We start from the raw sequence: 25680 nt of genomic DNA on the forward strand, positions 1-25680 counted from the left end.
CAAATCAGGCTTCAGGCTCTGAGCTGTCAGCACAGAGCCCAGTGCAGGGCTTGAACTCACGGACCGCAAGATCATGACCTGAGCAGAAGTCGGACGCTTAACTGAGACACCCAGATGCCCCTGCATTCTTGATATACATACAGAGACACTATATGCACTGTTCCAGGTGTTTTATAGATATATACACAATTAAGCTTTTCAGCAACCTATGAGATTGGAAATACCATTATCCCCATTTTATAGATGAGAAAACTGAGGCACAAAGGGGTTAAGTAACTTGTGCAGGGTACATAGCTAGTAAGTGTTTGGAACACGTATATGCCCAAGAATGTGAAAATAATATTTACCTCTGAACAAAAGTACGACAGGCGTTTTTGCTTTGTTTTCTGAAAATTACAATTTGTCTAGGACAGGGTTTCAAACTTTTCAGTGAAGAATCCAGTAGCAAATATTTTAGGGTTTGTGGGTCAGACGGTCTCTGTCACCGCTACTCAGCTCTGCCATTGGAGCAGGACAGTCCTCCTGCAGTATCTAAATAAGTGGGCTGTGTTCCAATAAAACGTTCTTTCTGGATGCTAGAATTCCCAATCCACACAGTTTTCACTTGTCATGAAATATTCTTTTGTCTCCCCTTCCACCACCCCCAACCACTTAAAAATATAAAAGGACACTTAGCTCATGGGCCCCATGATAACAGGAGACAGGCAGGATTTGGCCTTGCGGGTCATGGGGTAGCAAGCAGGATGCCCAGCATTTTATCTAGATTGTTGCTTTAAGATAAGTAAGCAATGTGGGCAGGAAGAGCAGCACCTACATCAGCAGCTGGCGGCAGGGGCCCAGGTGTGGGTACTTGCCAGCCTCCGGGCCAGCTGGAGGGCATGTGTGGGCAGTTAGCATTGCCCTGGGAGTCTGGGAGGACAGCGGGTGACCAGAGTTCCTGTTTGCCTTGGAAGGAGAACGTCCGCCCCAAATCCCACCCCACGATGTGCAGATCCGAGCTGGTTCTGAGGATGCCCTTGCTGATTCTGCTTTTCCTGGGACTGGCAGAAGCCTGCATTCCCCGTGAAGGTGATGCCTGCACCCACTCCCCGTCTCCTCTCCATTTCTGCTTACAGTGGACAGGTTCCGTGGCTGGCTCTGGATAGCTTCCTGCGGTCCAGCCAGACTCCCTGCTTCAGGTGTTAGCATCCCTTCTCTCTCTTCTTGGGTGGAGATGGTCGGTGCCTGAGTCCTGAGTACCGACCATAGCCCTGCCTCGGAGACAGACTTGCATGTGAATCCTGGCTTCCTCAGGGACTCTTGGTGGCTTTGGGGTTGAGACATTGCCTGAATAAGCCTGACTGTCCTCATTGAACCAATGGGCATCATGAAAATCTCCAGTCCATTGGATTTCTGTGTGTCATTGATAAGGTTACATTTGCATAGTGCCTGGGAGTTGGCATTATCATGGTTATGGAGTTGTACCGAGACCACAGATCTTTTTATTTTTTTAAGTTTTTATTTAGTTATTTTGAAAGAGAAAGAAAGCATGAGCAGGGGAGGGGCAGAGAGAGGGAGGATAGAGTGAGAATCCCAAGAAGGCTCTGCCCTTACATCCCCAGTGCAGGGCTCAAACCCACGAAATGTGAGATCACGACCTGAGCCAAAGTCGGATGCTTAACCGACTGAGCTACCCAGGTGCACCAAGACCCCAGATCTTTACAATATAAAGACACCATATGTTAGAAAGAGGACTTGAGAGTCTTGTCACAAAGCTGAGTTCCTATTGCCTCATTTGTCCGGCAAATATTCGTTGAGTGCCTGGTTCGTTCCCTGTGCTCAATGCTGGGAACGCAGTGGGTGAAAAAGACAGACATAGTCTCATCTTCATGGAATTTGCATGTTACACGAATAAGCACATCACAGTGTGGCCACTGGGAGAAGTCCTCTTTGGATAAGTGACATTTGAGGCAAGACGCTGATGGTGGGTGGGAGCTAACGTCAGAGTTAGGGAGATGGTTCAGGGTGGGGGAATTGGCACATGCAAAGGTCCTAGGGCAGGAGGGCACTGGGTCCATTCCTGGATCTAAGAGAAGCCAGTGTGTCTGGAGCAAGGTGGACAGGGAGAGGGGCATGGTGGGTGGGGGTTGTTACACATAAGAGTGGAGAGAAGGCAGAAACTAGCACACACGGAGTCTTGTGAGTCAGATCAGGGATGTGGATATTATAAGTGCCACAGGAAGCTGCTGAAAGGCTTTCAGAAAGGGAATGTCATATTTAGGAGTGTGTGTGTGTGTGTGTGTGTGTGTGTGTTTAAATGATCAGTGTTGGTCCTGAAGAACAGATTGGTCGGGAACCAGAACGGAAGCAAGGACACCAGGTAGGAGATGGTTGCAATCCTCAGGGTGGAGGTGAAGGAGTTGGAGGTATCTAGGAGCAAGGGTATATAAGACTGAATGATAGATGAGGCTGGAGGTTAGGGAAAGAGAGAAGAAAGACTCCAATAATTTCATTCATTCATTCATTCATTCGTTCGTTCGTTCATTCATTCAGTTTTGCAGTTGGATAATTGAGGCTACCCGTAACCAAGATGTACCACAACTGATTGTTTTTAATGTTTTATTTATTCTTGAGAGAGAGACAGACAGACAGACAGACAGAGCATGAGCAAGGGAAGGGCAGAGAGAAAGAGAGAGGGAGACACAGAATTGGAAGCAGGCTCCGGGCTCTGAGCTGTCAACACAGAGCCCGACGTGGGGCTCGAACCCACGAGCCGTGAGATCATGACCTGAGCCGAAGTCAGATGCTCAACCAACTGAGCCACCCAGGCGCCCCTACAACTGATTTTTTTAAACTTTATTTTGGAGTAATTTTAGACGTACAGAAAAGTCACACAACTAGAGTTCCTAAACAGCCTTCTCCCAACCTCCCTTAATGTTACCATCTTACCCAACCTAGTATAGTGATCGAAGCCAGGAGCTCAACACCACTGCAAAACTACTACCAAATTTCACTAGTTTGCCCACAAGTGAGGATCCAGGCCAGGAGCCCACATCTCACTAAGTCATGACGTCTCCCCAATCTCGCCTTTAATCCTTAGAACTCGTGGCTGACTTGGCCAATCTTTCATGACCTTGACCCTTCCCAAGAAGAGTCTTGGTGAGACACTCTGAAGAGTGTGCCGTTCTGAGCTTGTCCGAGGTTATCTCACGATCACATTGAGGTTATGCAGTTTGGGCAGGAAAGTCCCAGAAGTGGTGCTATGCCCTTCCGTATGCATTTCTTCAAGGATGTTGATGTGTGTCATTACCTGCGATGTTAACCTTGATCACTTGGTTGAGGTGGTGTCTGCCAGGGTTCTCCACAGTCCAGTAACTACTTCCCTCATTGTAATTAATGAACATCGTGGGGGGCGGGGATAGTGGGAGACTATGCGCAATATCCTGTTTCTCCTCAAACATTTGTCCACCAATTATAGCATCCACCTGTGGATCTTGCCTGCAAAAATGATCATGGTGGTAGTTGCGCCATGGTGATTTTCTATTTCCGGTATTCCTTCTACATGTATTAATTGGAATTCTTGTGTAAGAAAGAGCTGACCCATATGTTCTCTTTATTTATTCGAGTAGTTACTTATATCATTGTGAACACATGGATATTTAATTAACAAAAAATAACATCACTTTTTGATGGGCGGGAGGGTGATGACCACAAGTTCTCTTTGGGACACGCTATGTTGGAAGAGTCCGTAGGAAGTTCAAGAAATCCACGGGGCGCCTGGGTGGCTCAGTCGGTTAAGCGTCCGACTTCAGCTCAGGTCATGATCTCGCGGTCTGTGAGTTTGAGCCTCGCGTCGGGCTCTGTGCTGACGGCTCAGAGCCTGGAGCCTGTTTCAGATTCTGTGTCTCCCTCTCTCTCTGGCCCTCCCCCGTTCATGCTCTGTCTCTCTCTGTCTCAAAAATAAAATAAACGTTAAAAAAAAAAAAAGAAATCCATAGGTCACGAGTTTTGTGAGAGCAGGGCTTGAGATATCTTGTTAACTCTGGACCAACACCTCTCTCCCCAGGCGGTACTGCAAATGCCTACAGGGCAGGGGCTGAGTCTGAGTCACCCACATCACCAACACCAAGCATATGGCAGTGGTCAGAGTCTGTGCCAAATAAGTGTTGGTTGGGTGAATGATGGATGGATGGTGGGTAGACCTGAGTAGTGGATGGGTTATCTGTCTTCTTGATCATGACAGTGATCTAACACCAAATTCTCTCCCTGCTTCCTGCTCCTGTTGGCATCTGGATGGCTGACACTTTTGCATCCAGTGGCCATTGAAGAAAAAAGTAAGAACTGTGTGAACCCCCAAGTTTGTATTCCCACAGCTAACTAACTGCTCTCAGATTCCTTCTGATGTCAAGACCCCTCAGGGAATTCTGGGGAAAGGTGGGACTCGGGTCTGCCACACAGGCTTTGTCTTGGGGGCAGGGCATAACTCTAAGTGGTAAAGGCAGATAAATGCTCCAAGAAGGAATAAATAAATTAACTGAGATAAGTAATGTTAGCATTTACCCTATTCTCTCCCTTGCTTTTATTTTCCATGTCAATTCACCGATTCCTGGTTCTGTTGCCTTTCTAGTCAAACGTAAGTAAGTCCCATCTCCTTCTCTCTACCTCACTAGGGAGCCCTTCAACCCAGAGAAGGGGGCGAAAGGAAGAGACAAAAGTTCTGACCACCATGTTCAACCAAGGCAGATTCTGGGAGATGCTCTTGGTCCCAACTCAAGCTCCAAACCCAGAATCTGCAGATCCCAGGGGGCAAATAGATGGACTTCAGAGAGCCTTTGTAATCTTGCATAAAACTGAGTGTGTGTGTGAGAGAGAGAAAGAGGGCAGGGAACTGGTGTGGTTTTCTGGGAATATGTACTTCATAGATTTGATCAAATTTTCAGTAGGATCAGTGACATGCTCCAAAAAGTACAAGCGAATTGGGTTGGATTGCATGTTTTCATTTGGTAGGTTTTAGACAAGAAAAATATGGTGTAGGGTGGCCAGGCTTCCCTCTTTTCCAAGTATTAACACTCCTGGTGTCCAGTTGAAAAGTGGGGATGATAATTGGTTCCTTCGGCCAACCTCCCAAAACTCAGATGGAGGGGGAGAATTTGGATGCCCCAGGCAGCTGGGATCCCTGGGGGGTTTTGACTTTGGGATAAATGTGTCTCCAAAGGGGTCCAGGACTCTTAGAATGGGTCACAGCTTCTCTTTCTGGTTCCTTATCCCATCTTGGGACCTATGGGGTGCCATGAGGTACACAGGACGACTTGATTGATTTCGTATTCTCTCTGAACCTTTATTGGGAAAATGACCCCTGCCCGCCACCATCGGACCTCTCCTTCCCACTGCTTGAACATCAACAGTGCTGAAAGGTAAGACTCTCGTTCCAGCTCTCTCAGTTCGGTTTGATTGCCCATGTCAGAGGGAGGGTAATTTCTGCTGTCTTTTTTCTCCTGGCTGCAGCGCAGCTCCCAATCTAGAAACATAACAACTCCAGTACTAGATAGAATATCTGGAAAACAAAATACCATATCCCTTCCTCCCCTCTCCCAACCACACACACACACACACACACACACACACACACACACACACACACACAATCATCTCTAAATACAAATGCAATTATTATTATCACTTACAACATATTATTATTTCTAACATGCCTTGGGCCAGGAATTAGGTTAAGTTCCACGACCCTCTGTATGCATTCTTCCTTCATTGTTGCCACAGCTCCAAAGGGGACATAATATCTGCATTTTGCAGAGGCATTGTGAGTTCAGTGAGCGGCCCAGGATCACCCGGTTAGTAACACATACAACCAGGATGTCACATTCAACTCCCATGCCAATACTCCTGACGACAAGTTACTACCTGATTACTTTAAGTGATATGGAGGGTGGTTTTGTGAATACAGAATACAGAAGCCTCCCCCAACAAACAGCAGAAGTCCTTGGTATGTAGGAAACCTCACCCCAACCCCACGATGAGTGTTAACATCCCCATTTTGCAGATGAGGATGTAGGGGTTTACAGAGGAGGTCAGAGAGCTCCTGAGGTTGAATTCTTGCACTCACTTACCAGCTGCATGAGGTGTCAAAAGTCCCATGATTTCTCCTGAGCCATCTTCACAGGCAACATGGGGCCAATGGTCTGATCTGAGGGGGGTGGCATGAAGTCACCAGAAGTAAAGACTGGGCACTTCCTTCTGGAGTCAGTAACGGCTTGTTCCCCCATCTCTTCCTACCATGGTGGAGGAATGGTCCCTCCCCTCCCCAGCTCACTGAAGCTCCCTCCAAAATCAAATGCAGAGACTCCAGCATCTCACAGAGGTCTGGGTCTCAGCCTCTAACCGCCCACCACGACCCATGGTCGACCCTGCTCCCCAGCCCGTTCCTGACCCTCAGTATCTCATCTTATGTTTGGTCTGTGGTGCCATCTCTGCAATCCCGCCATTCTGTACCGCGTCTGTGACCTTGGCTGCCAACTCCTCTTCTGCATGGGCTGCTGCCAGGAATCCTAGGTAAATACCATGCCACATTCGTGATGGCTTTGGACTGTGAACTTTGATGGGCGAACCTTGAGCATGAATTTCCGAGCATCCACTATGAGCCTGGACCCATGCTTGGGTGATGGGAACCCAGAGATGGATCAGAGATGCTCGTCCTTGAGAAACTCAGACGCTGGTAGAGAAGAGAAGCAAATAAACAGATTATATTAGACATGCAGGCTAGTGAAGATGGGGAAAAGGGACAGTGGTGGGTATTGGGGGACACCCTAAATCATGCCTGAGCCACCGTAGCCATACTTCCCAAAGAAGAGAGGTTGTTACATCTGTTGAGTTGGAGAAATCCATTAATTAGGAATATTTCTTTGTCTTGTATTTGCATACCATGTGGTATATCTTCCTCTTCAGGTATGATGAGCAGGTTGTCAACGGACGGTAAGTAGGGAGCCTATATCCTTACGGTGTTTCTCTTGTCTACAAGGACATGCAGACTTAACAGAGTCATTGAGGTTGTTATTTATTTACTTAAAATAAGTATGTAATTATCAACTTGTTTATTTTATGTCCTATTCATTTGGGAAGAACCATTCAGAGAGCATCCAGTCCCATTTTGTTTCTCTGAGTTTTAAGGTGATAGAAATTTTTCTTGCCGTATGGCACAGTTGGAACTTTCCCTGGTAATTGTTATGCTGTAGATTTATATAAAAAAAATAGTATATGCACGTGGAAGAAGTCAAGGGGACAAAAAATAAAAGTCAGAATCTCCTCCTCATCCCGTCCCAGGTCTGTCTAGAAATAGCTATGAGTAGTCTCTGGTTTATTCTTAACCAGAAAGAGTAACACATATGTATGGATATCCTCAACCGTCTGGGTTAAAGAGGGTATGCATTTCAGTGGCAGAACTCATCTCTTTCCTTCAGATACCTGAATGATATTTCACTGACTCACATCATTTAATGGGTCTTTTCTGTTTATGGGACTTTTGTTTACCTCTTATTTTCGTTTCAGTTTTGCTTCAGTTCATGTTTATGCCATTGTGAGCAGTGCTACAACAATATCCTTGCACTTTTTGGATTTTCTCATGTTTGCATGTACTTATGTGTGAATACACTCCTAACAGGGAAACGACTGGGTCAAAGGGCACTGGCATTTAAAATTTGGACAAAGGAGGGGCACCTGGGTAGCTGAGTTGGTTGAGCGTCCAACTCTTGGTTTCAGCTCAGGTCATGATCTCATGGTTCGTGGGTTCAAGCTCGCATTTGGCTCTGCGCTCACAGCTCGGAGCCTGGAGCCTACTTCGGATTCTGTCTGTCTGTCTGTCTCTCTCTCTCTCTCTCTCTCTGCCCCTCCTCTGCTTGTGCTGTCTCTCTCTCAAAAATAAATACACAAATAAGCATTAAAATAAAATAGAATAGAATAGAATTAAAATAAATTAAAATAAAATAAAATAAAAAACTTGGACAGAGGATAAACAGATTTACACTCCCATCAACAGCCAACAAGAATGCTTATGTCTCCACACGTTTGGTCACACAGGGAATTATATAACTTTTTGATTTTTCAGTGGTGGGATGGCTGAAAGAAAATGGGTCCCCATTTTGTACAAATGGAGAGAGTGGACATCAGTGGGGGTTCTTTCCCTCTCTCCTTCCCTTCCTCCTGCGTTGCCTGCGGGGCAAATAATTCAGCTCTCCCTGACTCCCGTCCTCAGATAATCCATTCACGTCAGCCCTCTGTGGACCAGACCACCCTCCTTGGAAGGGCAGCTGCACTTTGTAAAAAAGTAAAATTTTTTTCTTCTTCCAAGTGCCAAGCACCTGTCGGGAAGCAGAAGATCAATGTAATAAAGCCATTATTAGGTGTAATACCCTCAACCTGAGTCATAGGCTCACTGGGCTGGAGATCATGTGACCCAGTATACAGCTGGGGAAACTGAGGTCCACAAAGAAGCAGACTATCAGGAGTCAACTGGCAACTGACAAAAGTTTCACTAAGCACCTTAACAAAGCCAGTGTGTGTTTAGGGCTCCGCTTGCATTGTTTCTTTAGCTCTTAGAACAGAGGTAGACGCCATCATCATCTAGTGTGACCCTGTTTGCCCAGGACATTCCTGGTTTTAGCATGAAAACACTCTCTGCTGGGAACCCCTCCGTCCCGGGCAAGCCTGAATGCCTGGTCATCCTGTTAGAATTCCATTTTTAGGACAAGGACATTGAGGCACAGAGAGGTGAGGTAAGTTGCCAAAGATCACAAAGCTAGTGTTTGTACAGCCGAGATTTGGACACGTGTCCAAGCCTTTCAGTGCTGCATGGCTGTTCTCAGGATGAAGTCTGAGGGCTTTCAAATCGCCTACAAGGCTCTGCTCCAGATACACTTGTGCCGTGGTCGTCTTATATCATCGTGTCCCTATGTGAGTGTGTGGGGGGGTCTCTCGCTATCATTCCAAAGCCCTGGGCTCCTCCCCACCCAGGACCATGCCCATGCTGTTCCCTCTGCCCGGATGCTTTTCTCTCCCTGCTTCCAAGCGTCATCACATGGTTAACCCCAATCACGTTTCAGGTTTCAGGCACAGCAGCGATGCCTCCAGAGTGCTTTCCCTGGCACCCCCACAAGGTCAGCCACCACCACCAGCTTACAGGCTCCCCCTGCCCCCTGCAGGTTTACCCAAACACACTCACCCTGCTTGTACCCCATAGATGACCCTTGTCACTGCTTCTCTGAGCATAAGGACCTTGCCCGCTTTGCTGTTCGTGTGTCCTCACATAGTAGATGCTCCGCCAAGATATGTGGGGGAGATGAGGCGCCTGGGTGGCTCAGTCAGTTGAGTGCCGACTTCCGCTCAGGTCATGACCTCACGGTTTGTGAGTTCGAGCCCCGCATCGGGCTCTGTGGTGATGGCTCGGATCCTGGAGCCTGCTTTGGATTCTGTGTCTCCCTCTCTCTCTGCTTCTCCCCTGCTCGCCCTCTGTCTTTCAAAAATAAATAAACATTAAAAAAAAAAAAAGATTTGTGGGAGGGAATGATGGAGCAAACGGTGGAGTCTGAGTCTTCATCTGTCTCATCCCCAGTGGTCTTTCCACCACTGCTCTCTTCTGACCAGTCAGGGACACTCCTTTGCTGGTGTCTAGGATCCCAGTCTTTTTTTTTTTTTTTTAAATGTTTATTATTCCTTGAGAGAGAGACAGAGCATGAGCAGGGGAGGGGCAGAGAGAGGGGGAGACACAGAATCCGAAGCAGGCTCCAGGCTCTGAGCTGTCAGCACAGAGCCTGATGTGGGGCTCGAACCCACGAACCGTGAGATCGTGACCTGTGCCAAAGTCAGATGCTTAACCGACTGAGCCACCCAGGCGCCCCTAGGATCCCACTCTTAATGCCTATGTCTCTCTCTACCCTACACCTCCCTGGGAACCTGGCTGCCTGCATTCTCCCCTCCAGATAGGACAGAAGAAGAAAGTGAGTACTGTGACCATTTTGACTTTGTGTCCTTGAGATCATACTCGTAACTTTCTGTGGGCAAGGGTGGGTGCAGACCCTGGTGTTTAGATATTGGCCTGCGGTCAGGAGCATAATCAGTACAGGCAGATTCCACCGAAGGATCTAAGCTGCAGTGTCCTGGCAGATGTTTAGCAACTGCCTCTTGGGGAGAAGGACAGGTGGGAAAGGGTACATGTCTACTGCTCCTCCGAGGCAAGACTTGCCCTAGAATAAAGGTCTGGGACACAGTTGGGCTACACAAATGTTTCTTAAAGGAAAAGAATGTTCCCTACAACTGCTAATGCGTGGTACTTTTGCTCATTGGAAGGAGTCAAAGAGAAATAATATTGGAGATCTATCTCTGTCTCATAATGGCACTGTGAGCCAGATGGAGCCTAGGTTAGAAGACGTGGTTCCCCAAACGAGCTGATAATCAGAAACTTGAAAGAACAAAACACAAATTTCTGTATTCCACCTGCAATTTTGGCATGAGAATACCAAAGAAAGGGATCTTGAAATCTGTTCTTTCAAAAGGTTTCTCAGGTGATGTGATTCAGATGGTTTGGGAACCACTGAGCTAAAGTAGCAGTTGGCAAACTACCACCTGGCCTGCTGCCTGTGTTTTTTTTTTTTTAAATAAAGTTTTATTGACACCTAGTCACACACATTCGTTTATGTATCCTCTATGGCTGGTTTCTGGTTGGCAAAGCAGTTGAGTAGTCATACTCAGATTGTGTGGCCTGCAAAGCCTAAAATAGATACCATCTGGACCTTTACAGAAGATGTTTGTTGACCTCTGAGACTTTGTTTAAAATTAAGAGCCCATCTCAGATCTACCTAAGGAATCAGGACATCTGGGGCGGAGCTTAAGGCCTGTTTGTAATAAGCTTCCCAGGTGTTGATTCTTAATACACATATGGACCCACCAACTTCAACTCAACAAGCAGATTGTTTAGGTGGGGCCCATCATGATTTATGGGGGTGAAGTGGACAAATAAAGAAGTAGTGCTCCCCCCTTCATCTCCAGTATTAGCCTCAAGTCCCGCTTCTACTCGCCCCTTGAGAATGAGAGGCGGGGATTCACTGGTACCCACCTGCATTGGGTCACTGTCTGGCTCTCCTAGAGACCCCTAGGAACTGTATGAATCTCCCTTCTTTCACTTATAGAGCAAGGTAATGATATCCTTATTATTTTAAGATAGCTTCCCTATGACCGTGAGATAGCTAGGTATTTCATAAAATACAATTAAAACAAAAAGGAGTACACACACACACACACACACACACACAAAACCCTGATGAAATCTGAGTATGTTCTACAGTCCAGTTACTGATATTGTGCCAATGTTAACTTACTGGTTTTGATAAGTACTACAGTCATGTAAGATGCCACCATTGGGAGAAGTTGGATGGTGGTTACACAGGACCCCTCTGTACTATTTTTGCAATACTTTGTGAGTCTATAAATAGTACACAATAAAAAGTTAAACACAACTTTAAGATTACTTAATGAAGGAATAATGGAGTGTACTTGGGGAGGTATTAATGTTATCCTACTCTCTTGCTCTCTCTTTTCCATATTGACGTCCTGACTTCTGGTTCTGCGGTGCCCTACAGTGAAAGGTAAGTTAGTTTTCCCTTTTCTAGGGGTAACTGGGATGTATTTGGGTGCTATGAAGTATAGAAAACAAGAATGAGAAGGGGATCTTTGTTCTCTTTGATTCAAGGACCAGGTTGAGAGACACCCTCTGCTAAGGGAGGTCACAATCCACTGCCCCACAATCCACTGCCCCACCCCTACGGGACGAACTGTAGGGGTCCACATGACCCCTGAGGCTGCAGGGAAAACTGAGAGAGGGTGTCTGGGACTCAGGTGGGTTGAGGCTGCAGGTGTGACTGGGTATGGAAGCACATATGCATGTAAGGTCCCCAGATTTTATCAGACTCTCAAAAGCCAACGACCACTGCCATAGAATACAAGGATGTATTGAGTTTTGTGTATGTGTGCAAAGAGGTACTGGATAAAGAGATCTTGAGAGTGTAGCCTACTCTTTCCTCCACCTGTCTCTCATCTGACCCTCAGGAGAGAGATGAGATAAAAAATGGGTCAAGGGGATCCTTTGCTGTTAATCCTCTTAATTTCTGGGGGATGAATCCTCAAGGAAAATGGTACCCAGGGATTCTGGCCACCTGGATAAATGTGTCTCCAAAGGGGATAAGCGTAAGTCAAAGCAACCCACCCTGGTCCCCAGAGCATCCCATGAAATCTGGGGGATACCCTCCTTTCCCTCCTCTTTTGAGAACCATCAGGGTGGGGTGAGCTAAGAAGGAACCATTAACACCTCCTTCGTCTTCTCTGTTTCTGTCGCTGCCCAATGACCCCTTCTGGATTCTCTCCTTGCTGCTCACATCTCAACAGTATTGAAACTAAGATTCTTATTTCACACTGCTCCCCCATCCTCCACTTTGTTCCCTTTCTTATCTCTGCTAAAGGGTCCATTCCTAGCCAGGGATCATCTCTTGGATAATTTTTTTTTTTAAACCAGGGACTTGAAAAACTAGCTGTACTACTTTGACTTTCAGAAAGGTGGGGTATCCTCTGGGAACCAAATCAGGGCTCCCCACAACTTGTTCACAAAGTAGGCATTATTCACCCAAAGTGTGCAAGGTGCCGACAACATGGGGACACTAAACACATGGAGAGGGATGGTGGCTGCCTGCCCAGCCTAACCCTGACCCAATGCAAGTCGCTTAAGCCATTTGATTTCCTATCTGACCCAGACAATGAGGCTTTCAAAGGTCTCCCCTGCTCACTGCTAAGTCCTAACTGATCACCACAAGCCACCTGGGCTCTGTCCTCATGCGTTCCCAGTCTCCCCATCTTCTTATCTGGTGATTTGTTTCCTCCTTATGGCCTCCTCGCTCATGACCCCATGGACTCAACACTCTGGACCTTGTCTGCCACCATGGTCTTGCCTCCTGGGACCACCCTTTTACCTGGATGAGTGACCTCAGAGACCCTAGGTAAGAATCTCACTCCATGCATGCCCTGGGATTTTGGTGAGAATATCTTGTCTGGTGAGAATATTCTTTGACACTTCAGTATGTGCCAAGACCATGCAGGGCGGTGGGAACCCCGAAGATGAATCTGACATGCTCAGACTTGTACATGAGCTCATAGTCTACTGGGGGACAGGTGGTTATTATGCAATATGGATCAACGTCCTGCCCATGGTGGCAAGGAGAAAAGGTGCCCGCAACCCAGCAGGGCTTCTCGGAGGAGAGCTAGCTTGTGGCGAGCCTGTTGAACCTGTTGACCCGAGAGCACTCGTCATGCTGCTTTTTGTAATTCAGTCTGTGTGTTGTCTTCCTTAGGTTTGCTGAGCCTCCAGGTGCTAAGCGGTAAGTAGTGACTGTGCTGTTTGGGTCCCACTATTTGTTCTCACTCCTGTGCACAGAAACACAGAGCTCTTTGCTTTTTTAATTAGTGTTGGAAGAGCCTTTAGATATCACCAAACCCTACGCTCTCTCCTCATCGTTACCATCATAAATGGTTTAACATTTTTGTCATTCATCCAACAAACGCTGGTTAATATTAGCTCCTCTGTGCTAAGTCCTGTTCTAGGTGTTGGGGAGATAGCAGGGGACGAAACAGACAGAAATCTGTGCCTGGATGGACCTTGCATTCCAGGGAGAAGAGAAAGAAAACAAATAAATAGGGTAGTTCAGTCAGTTAAGTGTCCGACTTCGGCTCAGGTCATGATCTCACGGGTTGTGGGTTCAAGCCCCGCATGGGGCTCTGTGCTGACAGATCGGAGCCCGGAGCCTACTTCCATTCTGTGTCTCCCTCTCTCTGCCCCTCCCCTGCTCGTGCTCTGCCTCTCAAAAATAGACGTTAAAAAAGAAAAAAAAAGAAGGGGGTTAAGAGTCTGTTGGATGTTGATGAGTCTTAGGAAAACACTGGAGAAAGGAAGAGGGAAATAGAGCTGGGACAGGTTGACAGGCGTTTAGAGGGTGATGATGGAAAGTGACATTTCAGCAAAGACCTGAAGGAGGGAGCCAGTCGAGTGCACAAGAGCGCTCCAGGCACAGGGAACAGCATGTGCACAGGCCACAAAGGAGGAGAGTGCCTAGGAACAGCGCAGGGAACAGCATGAGGGAGGAGAGTGGCTGGGAACCGAGGGACAGCAAGGAGACCAAGGAGGTCACTGCATCCCCCTCCCTCCCCAGGCACTAGAAGCACTATATCCATCCATCTCAAGCTCCCTTACTGATTTCCTCTCCTCCTCCTCCTCCTCCATGTTCATCTTTAGAAGAAACAAATGATTGCAAGGAAGAAGGTAAGTCATGGATCCGCTAAAATCCAACAGCCCCATGGAGAAGACCCCAGGTAACGGCGGGCACAGCTCCAGTACCTGTGAAGGTGTCCTTCAGAAGGGCATCCAAAGCCTTCTGTTCCTTTTTGCCACTCGTGGGTGCCCAGGAGGCCCCGCCCACTGAGGTAGGTGTGGGAAACATTCCTGTTCCCCCTGGAAATAACACGTAAGTCCCGAGTGTCAGGGCTGCGTGGCCAAAAAACCAAGAGAGGGGAAACCCGGCAATAAGAGCGAGCCTCCAGGGGACCCAGAGTTTGGCCATAAGCACTTTAAAAAAGCTTATGATTATTAAGTTCACAAAAATAGATGAGTCATTTCACCAGAGAGTTATAATTTGTTTTAAAAAAAAAAAAGTCAAATGGCCATTCTAGAATTGAAAATATGTAACTGAAATGAAGAGTTCAGGGGTTGAGCTTAGCAGAAAGCACGATTAGTGAGCTAGAAAATGGGTCAAGAGAAATTATTCTAAGTGCAGAACAACGGATAAAAGAATAGAAAAGTACAGAAAAGGGGCGTCTAGGTGGCTCGGTAGGTTAAGCGTCTGACTCTTGATTTGGGCTCAGGTCATGATCTCACGGTTCCTGAGTTCGAGCCCCATGCAGGGCTCTGTGCTGACATTGTGGAGCCTGCTTGGGATTCTCCGTCTCCCTCTCTCTCTGCCCCTGCCCTGCTCTCTCTCTCTCATTCTCTCTCAAAATAAATAAACAGTTTTTTAAAAATTAAAGAAAACAGAAAAAAGCATAAAATAAGAGACTTATGAGAATTGGTGAAAATTTGTAACACATGTGAAATGAGAATTTAAGAAGGAAAAGCAAGAGAAAATGAAGCTGAAGTGATAGCTCAAGAGTTAATGGCTAAGAATTTTGTGTTCTGATAAAAAAATAACCATCAAGCAACAGATTTTAAAAGCTCTGAGAATGCGAAAGGGAATGAATATAAAGAAAACCACTTCTAGGAACACTGCCACAAAATAGTTTAAAACCACACAGGGAACATTTTTTTTTTTTAATGTTTATTTAGTCTTGAGAACGAGAGAGAGAGACAGAGCATGAGTGGGCAAGGAGCAGAGAGAGAGGGAGACACAGAATCCGAAGCAGGCTCCAGGCTCTGAGCTGTCAGCACAGAGTCCGATGTGGGGCTCGAACCCACAAACTGTGAGATCATGACCTGAGCCGAAGTTGGACATTTAACTGACCGAGCCACCCAGGCACCCCTGGAATCCCCACCCTATTAATATAAAGAGGGAAAAAAATCATATCATCATCTCAACAGATACAGAAAAAAAAAAAAAAAGATAAAATCCAACAGTCATTCCTGATTACAGAATAAAATCCCAGCACACCAGGGATGGAGAGAACATCTCCATATGACAAAGAGAAGCCCCCCCGCAAACTCACAGGGAACAACCTGTTCGATGCAGACATTGTGACAGATTTCCCAGCCCCCAGCTCGTGAATGGACGGCTTTCCGGGTCACCACTTCTATTGCCCATCGTACTGGGTGTTCCATCCTGTGCACGTCCTATCCAGGCAAGAGAAAGGACCTGAAAGTCAGAAAGGAAACTCATTTTACATAGATGTTACTTTGTACCTACAGGATCCTAAAATGCTTATTGCAAAAATTTGGGGCTTTCTGTATGTAATACTTGAACAAGATGTTTCGGATGACAAGGGCAGGGAAGGACGTTGGGGAGGTGAAAATCACATCAGGTCTGAAGCGGGGAGGCCGCATGCTCATATCTGGGTGTTAGAAAGACCCTCCTGGCACCCTCATGGAGGCTGGAGGAGGCTGGAGGGACAGAAAGGTGAGCAGGAGGCTGGTGAGTAATCGGGGAGGACAGCACGTGTAGCTGGCTGCTTGTCGGGTGGACAGGAGGGATGGCAACCGGCAGCAGGAGACCAAAATTTCAGTTCAGGGCGTCAGGTGGAGATGTGGTGCAGAGAGGTCAGGAGGGGACTTGTGCTGGGAACAGAGATTTCCGAAGGGCAGGGATTTCTGGATGGGGACAGGCATATCCTCAGCGTGCATCCTTCCCACCGGCTTCTCCCAGGGAAGATTTCCCTAGCCACTGCCACCTCCATTAAGAAACCACCCACGAAACAGACCAGATGGAATTTGTTGAAATGCACTTATATGATGGTCACCTTCCTGTTTGTGTCCTACAACAAAGGAGACTGGGTAAGAAGGAGCCTGTTACCTTTGAGGGGGGAGGAGGAAGGGGGCAGGGAGGAGGGAGGAGGGAGGAGGGAGGAGGGAGGGAGGCAGGAAGGAGGGAGGGGGGCAGGAAAGAGGGAGGAGGGGGACCAGGGAGGAGGGAGGGACAAAGAGGAGGGAGGAGGAAGGGGGCAGGAAGGAGGGGGACCAGGGAGGAGGGAGGAGCAGGGAGAAGGGAGGGGGTAGGGAGGAGGGAGGAGGGAGGGGAAGGGAGGAGGGAGGGGGTAGGGAGGAGGGAAAAGGGAAGAAGGATGGCAGAGACAGAGACGGAGGGCACAGAGAAGGGAGGGAGTGAAGGAGGTGCCAAGCAAGGGAAGGGGTAGGAAGGAAGACCCCCCCACTCTGTAATTCGAATCACTCCTCCCTCACTGTCTCTCTCCACTCCCTACCTCCATCCCTCCACCACCAGGCTTGGCTAGGAGACACTCCCTTCTGCACTAACACGGCCTCAGAGTCTCCTCTGAAATACTACCATTCATTCATTCTCTCTCTCTCTCTCTCTCTCTCTCTCTCTCTCTCTGTCTCTCTCTCTCTCTCCATGTAAATAAGGTAGGTTCTTAAGGACCAAGTCATTTACCAAGCAGTAAGTAGAGGTCTGGGGGTAGAGGTTAGGGGGGCGGAGGCATGGGAATATTATCTGCAAGAAATGGCCAGTAATCATTCATTTCATCCTCAAACTCAAATATTTACACATGCAGCAGGTCCCTTGCTGGATGCCGGGACTACAAGACCCCACAAGGTCCCTGGACCCCACAAGCTCACAGGATAGGGGCAGGACGGAAAAAAAACAAACAGTGAGCTCCAGGAAAGGAAGCGAATCAGGGGGTCTGTCAGAGCACGCAAAGCGGTGGGCTGCTTTACTGGAAAAGGCGAGCTGAGCTGGCGGAAGCAGCCTGCCTTGAGAGCTGCAGGGACAGCCGTCCTGAGCAAAGGGAACATGCAAGGCAAAGACCCCGAGGCTGAACTGCCCTGTGTGCCTCTGAGGGACCAAAGGAAAGTCTGCATGAGTTGGGAGAGCCAGAGGGCGTCCAGGTCACAAAGGGGCCCCATAGACCGTGGCGAGAAGGAAGTTTTATTCTAAGTTTGGTGGAGAGCCATCCGCAAGATCTGACGTCAAGTAGGAAAGGGTCGGTCTGGGTGCTGAATGAGGACAGGGCAAGAGCGGAAGCAGAGAGATGAGAGAATGAGGTCCGAGTGGGCCGGCAGAATACCTGGTGATGAGGTAGTGGAGATGAGGAAGACCACCTGGTGGTTCTATACAAAGTGCTAATGGGGGGTGCCTGGGTGGCTCAGTCCTTTGAGCGTCAGTATTCAGCTCAGGTCATGACTTCATGCCTCATGGCTCTTGAGTTCGAGCCCCTGAGCCCCTTGTAGGGCTCTGTGCTGACAGCTCAGCTCAGAGCCTGGAGCCTGCTTCGGATTCTGTGTCTCCCTCTCTCTCTCTCTCTGCGCCTCCCCTGCTCACGCTCTGTCTCTCTCTGAAAAATAAAATAAAAATGCTAACGGATTGCATGTGAGGGATGAGGAAAATGGCACCAACGAGATGAGCCTCAGGCTTGGACTTGGGCCCTTGGTTAGACCGGTGGTTCTCCAGTGGGGTAACCTTGCCCCCCAGAGGGCACAGCAGCATCTGGGGATACTGTTGGCTGTCATGACTGGGGACGGGGTGCTACTGGCCTTTAGTGGGAGGAGACCAGGGATCCTGCTCAACATCCTGCATTGCATAGGCCAGCTACCCCCAAATAAACAGTGATCCAGCTCAAAATGTCAGTAGCGATCAAGCTGAGAAACCCCAGGGGAGAGGACGGTGTTACTGATGAGGATGGGAAGAGCTGGCTGGAAGATGGGACAGAAGGTGGGAGGTGAGGGCCATAGACCCGCAGGCCCTCAGGGTGTCACAACAACAAGGAAGGGGAGAAAGCCAGGGGAGGAACTTGACGTACCTCACCCCTCCTGTTTCTTTCTCTGTTTCCGGTTCACTTCCTCGTCAACCACCCAAGTGTTACTGTCACTCCTGTAGCACGGAAGTGGACATCAGGTACGTGATGGCCAGAAGGGCATTTTCTCCTCCCAGCCCCTGGTAACCACCACTCAACTCTCTGTGTCCGCATGGCTTGGCCCGTTCTGGACGGATGGTGTCATAGACGTGGAACCACACACCACGTGACCCGTGTCACGCTTTGCGCTTTCAAGGTTCATCCAGGAGGTGGCAGGGGTCACGTGTCCGTTCTTACGGTGGCCGAGCAGTCTGGGTACACCTCATCGGCCGGCGGGACCACATTTCGCTCTACGTCCCGCTGAAGGGCATTTGAGGTGTCTTCCGCCTTTTGACAGCTGTGAATAGTGCTGCTGTGGACATCTGTGTCCAGGCCTCTGTCTGAACACTTGTTTTCAGTTCTTCCGGGTACACACTTGGCCGCGGGGTTGCTGCTGTTGAACTTGATTGAGGAGCTCAGCAAGCTTTTGTTGAGCGACGATTCCATGGTGGATCCTTGAGTAGCTAAAACGGCTAAATGGTGAATTTTATGCCATGTGGATGTTACCTGTTTTAAAAACCTATAAAAAGTGGGGGAGGCTGTAGTTTGAGGACCCCCGCACTGCGCTGCGAGACCCTCTGGGAGCAAGTCCACCGGACGGATGTACCCCGGGGACCCCAGCACGCACGGCAGACCCTGTACACTCGCTCCCTGCCCCACCCTGGCGAGGCTCCAGTGTGCCAGGCTGGGGGTACCGGAGCCGGGGGCGCGGTGCTGCAGGGGGCACGGAGGGGCCGGGGGAGCAGAGCGGCCGGGGTCACGGAGAAGTGGGGTCACGGAGGGGCGGGGTCTCAGAGGGGCGGGCGTCCCGAGGGGCCGGGGTCATCAAGGGGCGGAGTCACCGAGGGGAGGGCGCACAGAGCTGCCGGGATCACGGAGGGGCGGGGTCACGGAAGGGCCCGGGGTCACGGAGAGGCGGGGTCTTCGAGGGGCGAGCACCCCGAGGGGCCGGGGTCACGGAGGGGCGGGGTCACCGAGCTGCCGGGGCACAGACGGGCTGCGGCAGGGGAGGTCCTCGAGGTCAAGGAGAGCGCCCTCTGGAGGGTGACTGGCAATCAAGTGAGTGTCCTGGAAGGCCGGACGGTGACAGACGGAACTGGAGGGGCGGCCTCCTTCCTCCGCGTGGTCGCAGGAACCCTTCGGTGGGGGAGGCACCTGCTGGGAGTGACCAGGTGGAGCCCCGCCCCCCCCCCCCCCCCCCCCCCCCGGCTCAGACCCCGGGACGCGCGTTCCAGTCGGTGGAACCACCGAGCGGCGGCGCAGAGCGAGGCACATCTACCTTTCTCCCCGCCCTCTTCCCTCCCCCAGGAACGACCCCTGCTGCTCTTTCTAGCGACCCTGCTCTGTCCCCTCTGGGCGGTCGCCAGTCCTTCATATGCCCGCTAGTCTCGCCTCCAGGAACCCTGTCTGCCCGGGACCGCCAGTTTGGAGAGTGATGGACTGGGTCCTCTGAGGGGTGACACCTGTCTCTGCAGGAAGGTGTCCCTGAGGGTCCTGAGGAGGTGGACCCAGGGCGAGCGAGGGCCCTCAGGCGGCTTTCCACACCGCTGTCCCTGGCCTCTTCCCACCCCCCCCCCCCCACTGTTTCTCTAATTAAATGTACACTAATTGAGACCGTGAGGGCTCAGTTCTTCCATTCACGCGACACTGAGAATTAATACCTTGGGGGGGGGGGGGAAGGGGGCCAAGAATCATGTATACCCCTTAATTCTGGCAATCACCCCATGAAGAATTCTGTTATGCTGTCCCTGTTACAGGTGAAGAAACTATAGCCCAGAGGGATCGATAACTTGTCCAAGGTCACACAGATGACAGGTTTGACTCATTCCGGTCTTTTTTTTTTTTTTTTTTTTTTTTTTTTTGGTATAAAGATTTAGGTCTCCCAAATGAAGAAATAGGCATCTGAAGATGTAGTGATCTCGAGACTAGGCTATGTCCCAACTGTCCCACCTGCGTGGACTTTTGCCCATGTTTGAGGATGTCCATCGTCCTGGTTGAGAGCTTGGGCTCTAAGGAGGAGACGGGTTTCTTGAGTGCAGATCCTGGTGCCACCCCTTACTGGATTGTGACCTTGGGGAAGTTATTGTCTCCCTGTACCTCATTTTGTCATCTGCAAAATGGGGGTACTGACAGAGTAGAAGCCCTCTGATTATCATGATCAGAACCAGTCATTTGTTCATCACAAAGTTCATTAAAATGGCTAATTAAAACTACCACCAGGGTGGCTCAGTTGGTTAAGCATCTGACTCTTGATTTCGGCTCAGGTGAGGATCTCACTGTTCGTAGCATCAAGCCCCAAATTGGGCTCCATGCTGATAGCGGGGAGGCTGCTTGGAATTCTCTCTTCTCTCTCTGCCCCTTCCCCACTCATGCTATCTCTCTCAAAATACATGAATAAACATTAAAAAAAAAAAAACTACTTTAAGACATACAAATGTACACTCATTTGGTCTGATGGAACCGAAGCTTTGTTTTGTTTTTATTTTTATTTTTTATTTTTATTTTTTTGTTTTGTTGTTAGTACGTGTCTACAGACCTACAATGTTCAATTTGTCCTTTCAAGGAGGAGCAAAACGACAAGCATTCTTGCAGAGCGGTTGGAAGGTAGAAATTTTCTAGACTAAAACAAGTGAAAAAGTCCATTCTTACAGCTGTCTTACCCATTCGAATTTAATACATTTTTGTTGTTCTGCTTTTTTTTTTAAGATTTTATTTTATTTTAAGGAATCTCTACACCCAACATGGGCCTCAAACTGACAACCCTGAGATCAAGAGTCACACACTCCACTGACTGAGCCAGCCAGGAGCCCTGGTTCAGGCATTTTAGAAAGCACTGTGCCTGCCATGGGCTTTCCGAAGCCCTGGACACCAGCCAGTGCTTCTGAGAGAGAGGATGGGGAACATCAGTGACCCCAGGAGTCACTTAAAACTCATGTCTGCTGGGGCACCTGGGTTGCTCAGTCAGCTAAGTCTCCAACTCAGCTCAGGTCATGATCTCACGTAGGTTTGTGGGTCCGAGCCCCACATCCGGCTTTGTGCTGACAGCTCAGAGCCTGGAGCCTGCTTCCATTCTGTGTCTCCCTCTCTCTCTGCCCCTAACCTGCTCACATGTTCTATCAAAAATAAACATTAAAAAAAAACATCTGATTGGGGTGCCTGGGTGGCTCAGTCCATTAAGCACCAGACTCTTGATCTTGGCTCAGGTCATGATCTCACGGTCAGTTGGGTCTTGTCCAGTATGATAAGACACTTGCCGGCAGGCCAGTCTGAGGATCCAGATGGGGTCCTCCAGGACCAGCCACGAGGGTCCTTGGCTGTGCACAGGATAGAAACCAAATGTGAGCTGGCAGGCTGTGAGAGCAGACTTTATTGAAGGTAGAGAGTGCAGATATAGACACAGTGTGCAGGAGACTCAGGAAGGTGAGAGCCTCGGTTTTGCTTGAGGTCTGGGTTTTTTTGGTTTTTTTTTTTTTTTTTTTTTTGAGGTCTGGGGTTTTTTATTGAGGATTGTGGTCTGGACTACAGGTCCTCTCAGGCATCCAGGAACTGGTTAGAGCAAAGACCAGGGCTCAGGTGTTATTCCCTGGAGCCAGATCTTGGCGTAGAGAGGTCTAGCCCCAGTGGTGGAGGTCTAGAATGCACATATGGCGGCTTTATTGGGTCATTTTCCCCTGGTCCTTCATTAGATTTTGCCAGTTCCAAAGAAATCATTAACTCCTTGTCCCCTACAAGGAGGACATACATTATTTGCAATATGAAGCATGTGTGAAGTTGGGGGTGCCCTAGCAGGCCCTAGCAAGAATAGAAAAGGAGCAAGAAGTAGGTTTTTATGGAGTTCTTCGGTTCCTCTATCTCAAAATGTGATTATGTTTGTTCTTGGCAAATAGGATGCCACCTTTCCCGCCCCCTGGTGGGAAATCCACTTAAAGGAAGAGTGGGAAGGCAGTCAATAAGGAAACAAAGGCTTGACTATACTCTTCAGAGGGTGATTGCACACACTGAGGGTAATTTCACATGCTTGAGCCCCAGTGACTACTTGAGCATGTAAAACTAGTTTTCCAAGTCAACTAAAGTCCTGAATTAAAGGGGGTGGGGGTGTCACTGGGTTGGCACAACTGTGTCTGAGCTCAAGGAAGCTGTCATCATTTCTTATAGCAATTTGCATACGGACCGGGTTGCTACCTTAATAAAAAGAACGCGTATCTTTATGACCTTTGTACATCCAGTCACCTTCCCGTCTTAAAAAAAAAATTTTTAACATTTATTTATTTTTAAGAGACAGAGCACAAGCAGGGGAGGGGCAGAGAGAGGGGGAGACACTGAATCCCAAGCAGGCTCCAGGCTGTCAGCACAGAGGTTGATGTGGGGCTCGAACTCACGAACTGCAAGATCATGACTTGAGCTGAAGTCACTTAACTGACTGAGCCACCTGGGCGCCCCCAATCACCTTCCCTTTGATGGTGGTGCTGGTGGTGGTGAAGTGGGGCTCTGTTAAACTTTATCTAAACTGAGTTTTGTTAATATGCCAGCTCATCTCACAAATCAATATCAGATCCCCCCCCCCAAGTTTTACTGAGGTATAATTATCATATAACATTCTATTAGTTCAGGTGTACAACATGATTTGGTATTTGTATATATTGAAAAATGATCACTGCAATAAGTTTACTTAACCTCCATCACCACATGTAGTTACATAATTTTTTTCTTGTGATGCGAACCTTAAAGATCCACTCTGGTAGCAACCCTCAAATACCCAGACATCAGATTTTAATCACCTGGTGAGAGTTTATGAGGTGCCCAAGTTATTTGAAAATAGGACCAGTTTGGGAAAACCCCTTAATTTTTTTTTAATGTTTATTTATTTTTGAGAGAGAGAGACACACAAACAGAATGCAAGCAGGGGAGGGGAAGAGAGAGAAGGAGTCACAGAATCTGAAGCAAGCTCCAGGCCCTTGAGTTGTCAGCACAGAACCTGATGTGGGGCTCAAACTCACAAATCATGAGATTATGACCTGAGCCGAAGTAAGATGCTTAAACAACTGGCCACCCAGGTACCCCTAGGAAACCCCCTTAAAAAGCAGTGGTTCTTCAACGGGACTGAGTTTGCCTCCGAGCGGACATTTGGCTGTGTCTGGAGACATTTTTTGTTGTCAAGACTAGTGGGAGGGCTGAGGGTGTTGCTCTTGGCCTCTAGTGGGCAGAGGGATGCTGCTTGACACCCTACAATGCACAGGACAGCTCCCACCCCAAGGAATAATCAGACCCAAATGTCAATTATACCGAGGTTGAAAAACATGGGTTCACTTTTTTCTCTACTTGCTCAAAACAAGAAGTCTGCGGCCAGCTCCCTGTTTGGTCATAGCTGTCTCCCTGGCACCAGCATTTATCAGACATTTAATAACGACCTGTTAGATGAATCAACGGATAGCACGAACCTGTCATCAAGGCCCAGAGCAGGCAGGGGGAGGTGGGATGCTCCTGAGAGCTCAAAGGGACCTAGTTTGCCTGGAGGCAGGCTTGACATGGAAAGTCTAGGTTTCCAACCAGTGCGGAGCAAACAAAACAAATGGGGAGCAAGTAAAAACGAGTGAACAACCTGCAGCGAAGTCTCTGAGCACTTTCTGAAAAGAAAGCGCCCTAAACTGACCGGTCAGAGGAGTCCCTTCCGCCCCACTCCCTGGCTCCGCCCCGCTCCCCGGCTCCGCCCCGCTCCCCGCCCCCGCCCCGCTCCCCGGCCCCGCCCCGCTCCCCGGCTCCGCCCCGCTCCCCGCCCCCGCCCCACTCCCCGGCCCCGCCCACCGCTCAACCTCACGCCTCCCATTTTAGGCGCATGCGCCCACTGCCTTCCCTCGGCGCATGACGTCACCACGCAAAGGGCGGGCGGCGAGCCAGAGGTATTACCATGGCGACCGCGGCCCGCTCTGCGATGCCCGCTGTGAGGGCAGAGCCCCCTGCAACCGACCCCAAGGCTCGCGAACGGGTCGGGACTGTGGCAGGACCTGGCAAGCTGGGCCAGGGAAAGGAGGCGGGGACTCCTGCGTCGGAGACCTTTCTCACTTCCAGGCACCTCCTGTTTCTCTGCCCCTTTGAGTCTACGACACCCAGAAGTTTCTAGGCCTCGCTTTCCTAGGCCGTCAGTCTGATGGTTGCCCTGGAGACAGCCAGACGCCGGAAGCTTGACGCATAAGGCGGGGCCAGGCTGGAAGGAGGATTCCGACTAGCAGAGATGCCACACCGCAGGCTTTGAACGACAGGTCGGGGGCGCACATGCGCGTTGAGTTGGCCGCGCGCATTCGCGGTCCGTGGTGTCCAGGGGTCCGCGTGCCTCGGTTGCCTGGGCAGTGTCGCAGGTCGCGCTGGTGGAGGGACGCCGAGTCTGCGCAGGCGGGGCGCTCCGGACCTCGATCACGAGTCCAGAAGTGCCGGCTCCAAAGAAGTGCCTCTGGAGGTGAGTGCGACCCCCGGTTACCCCCGGGTTTCCGAATGCAATGCCCAAGCTCCTAGTAACAGCCCCCACTCACCGACATGTGACGTCATAGCTCCCATCGAAGGGAAGAGGGCAAATTTGAAGGTGTCGTAGATTCTGAGTCGCCCACTTGTACCCCCACCCCCCACCCCCTCTGCGACGGGGGGTTTGGGTTGGGACCCTTTCGTCCTCTGTAGGCCTCAGTTTCCCCTTTTGTGAAATGATCTTTGGAGTTACTCTGCCCCTTACTAGCTCTGAGACCCCGGGCAAGGTGCACACACTCTGTGCCTCCGTTTCCCCCAAATTGAGGGGGATGATAGAATTTGACTCTCTAATGGAACCTTAGGACAGTGCCCCGCACACCGTGACCTCTCAAGTGTTAGTGTCTGATTGTCATCGTCGTCATCTTTGGTTTGGGGATTTGGACAAGTCCCTCACCTACTCTGGAGTCTCGGTGTGTTGATTTGAGAAATGGGCGTAGTGGGTTTTGTGAACGTTAATCTTGCTTCTCAGCACACAGCCAATGACTGTCTAACCGGTGGGATGCTACGGGGTTTGGTGGTAGGACCCTGTAATTCCAGAAA

At 49.4% G+C, this 25680-nt stretch overlaps 1 protein-coding gene, 1 long non-coding RNA gene and 1 other non-coding gene across 4 annotated transcripts in view; 2 read left to right on the forward strand and 1 right to left on the reverse strand.

Moving 5' to 3' along the window:
• Positions 1 to 2724: 2724 nt before the first annotated feature.
• On the reverse strand, positions 2725 to 2809 carry TRNAR-UCG (transfer RNA arginine (anticodon UCG)). The gene has a single exon. It is a non-coding gene; the product is annotated as a tRNA-Arg (tRNA).
• A 10498-nt stretch (positions 2810 to 13307) lies between these two features.
• LOC128778063 (uncharacterized) lies at positions 13308 to 20243 on the forward strand. Its single transcript, XR_008423447.1, has 5 exons — positions 13308 to 13403; positions 14315 to 14341; positions 16428 to 16555; positions 18592 to 18629; positions 19936 to 20243. It is a non-coding gene; the product is annotated as an uncharacterized LOC128778063 (long non-coding RNA).
• A 4293-nt stretch (positions 20244 to 24536) lies between these two features.
• The window catches only part of ZNF667 (zinc finger protein 667), a 77767-nt gene continuing 76623 nt past the window's right edge, over positions 24537 to 25680 (forward strand). Inside the window, exon 1 of one of the 2 annotated variants that reach the window (XM_053906209.1) lies at positions 24537 to 25078. In XM_053906209.1, coding sequence (XP_053762184.1) covers positions 24898 to 25078 — 181 coding nt within the window. In that variant the 5' untranslated portion in view covers positions 24537 to 24897. The remainder of the gene's footprint in view (positions 25079 to 25680) is intronic. The other variant, XM_019439134.2, reaches the window with a different exon arrangement.

This window comes from Panthera pardus, unplaced genomic scaffold, assembly GCF_024362965.1.
Source record: "Panthera pardus isolate Hobbes unplaced genomic scaffold, ASM2436296v1 HiC_scaffold_18, whole genome shotgun sequence".
Classification (NCBI taxonomy): Eukaryota; Metazoa; Chordata; class Mammalia; order Carnivora; family Felidae; genus Panthera; species Panthera pardus.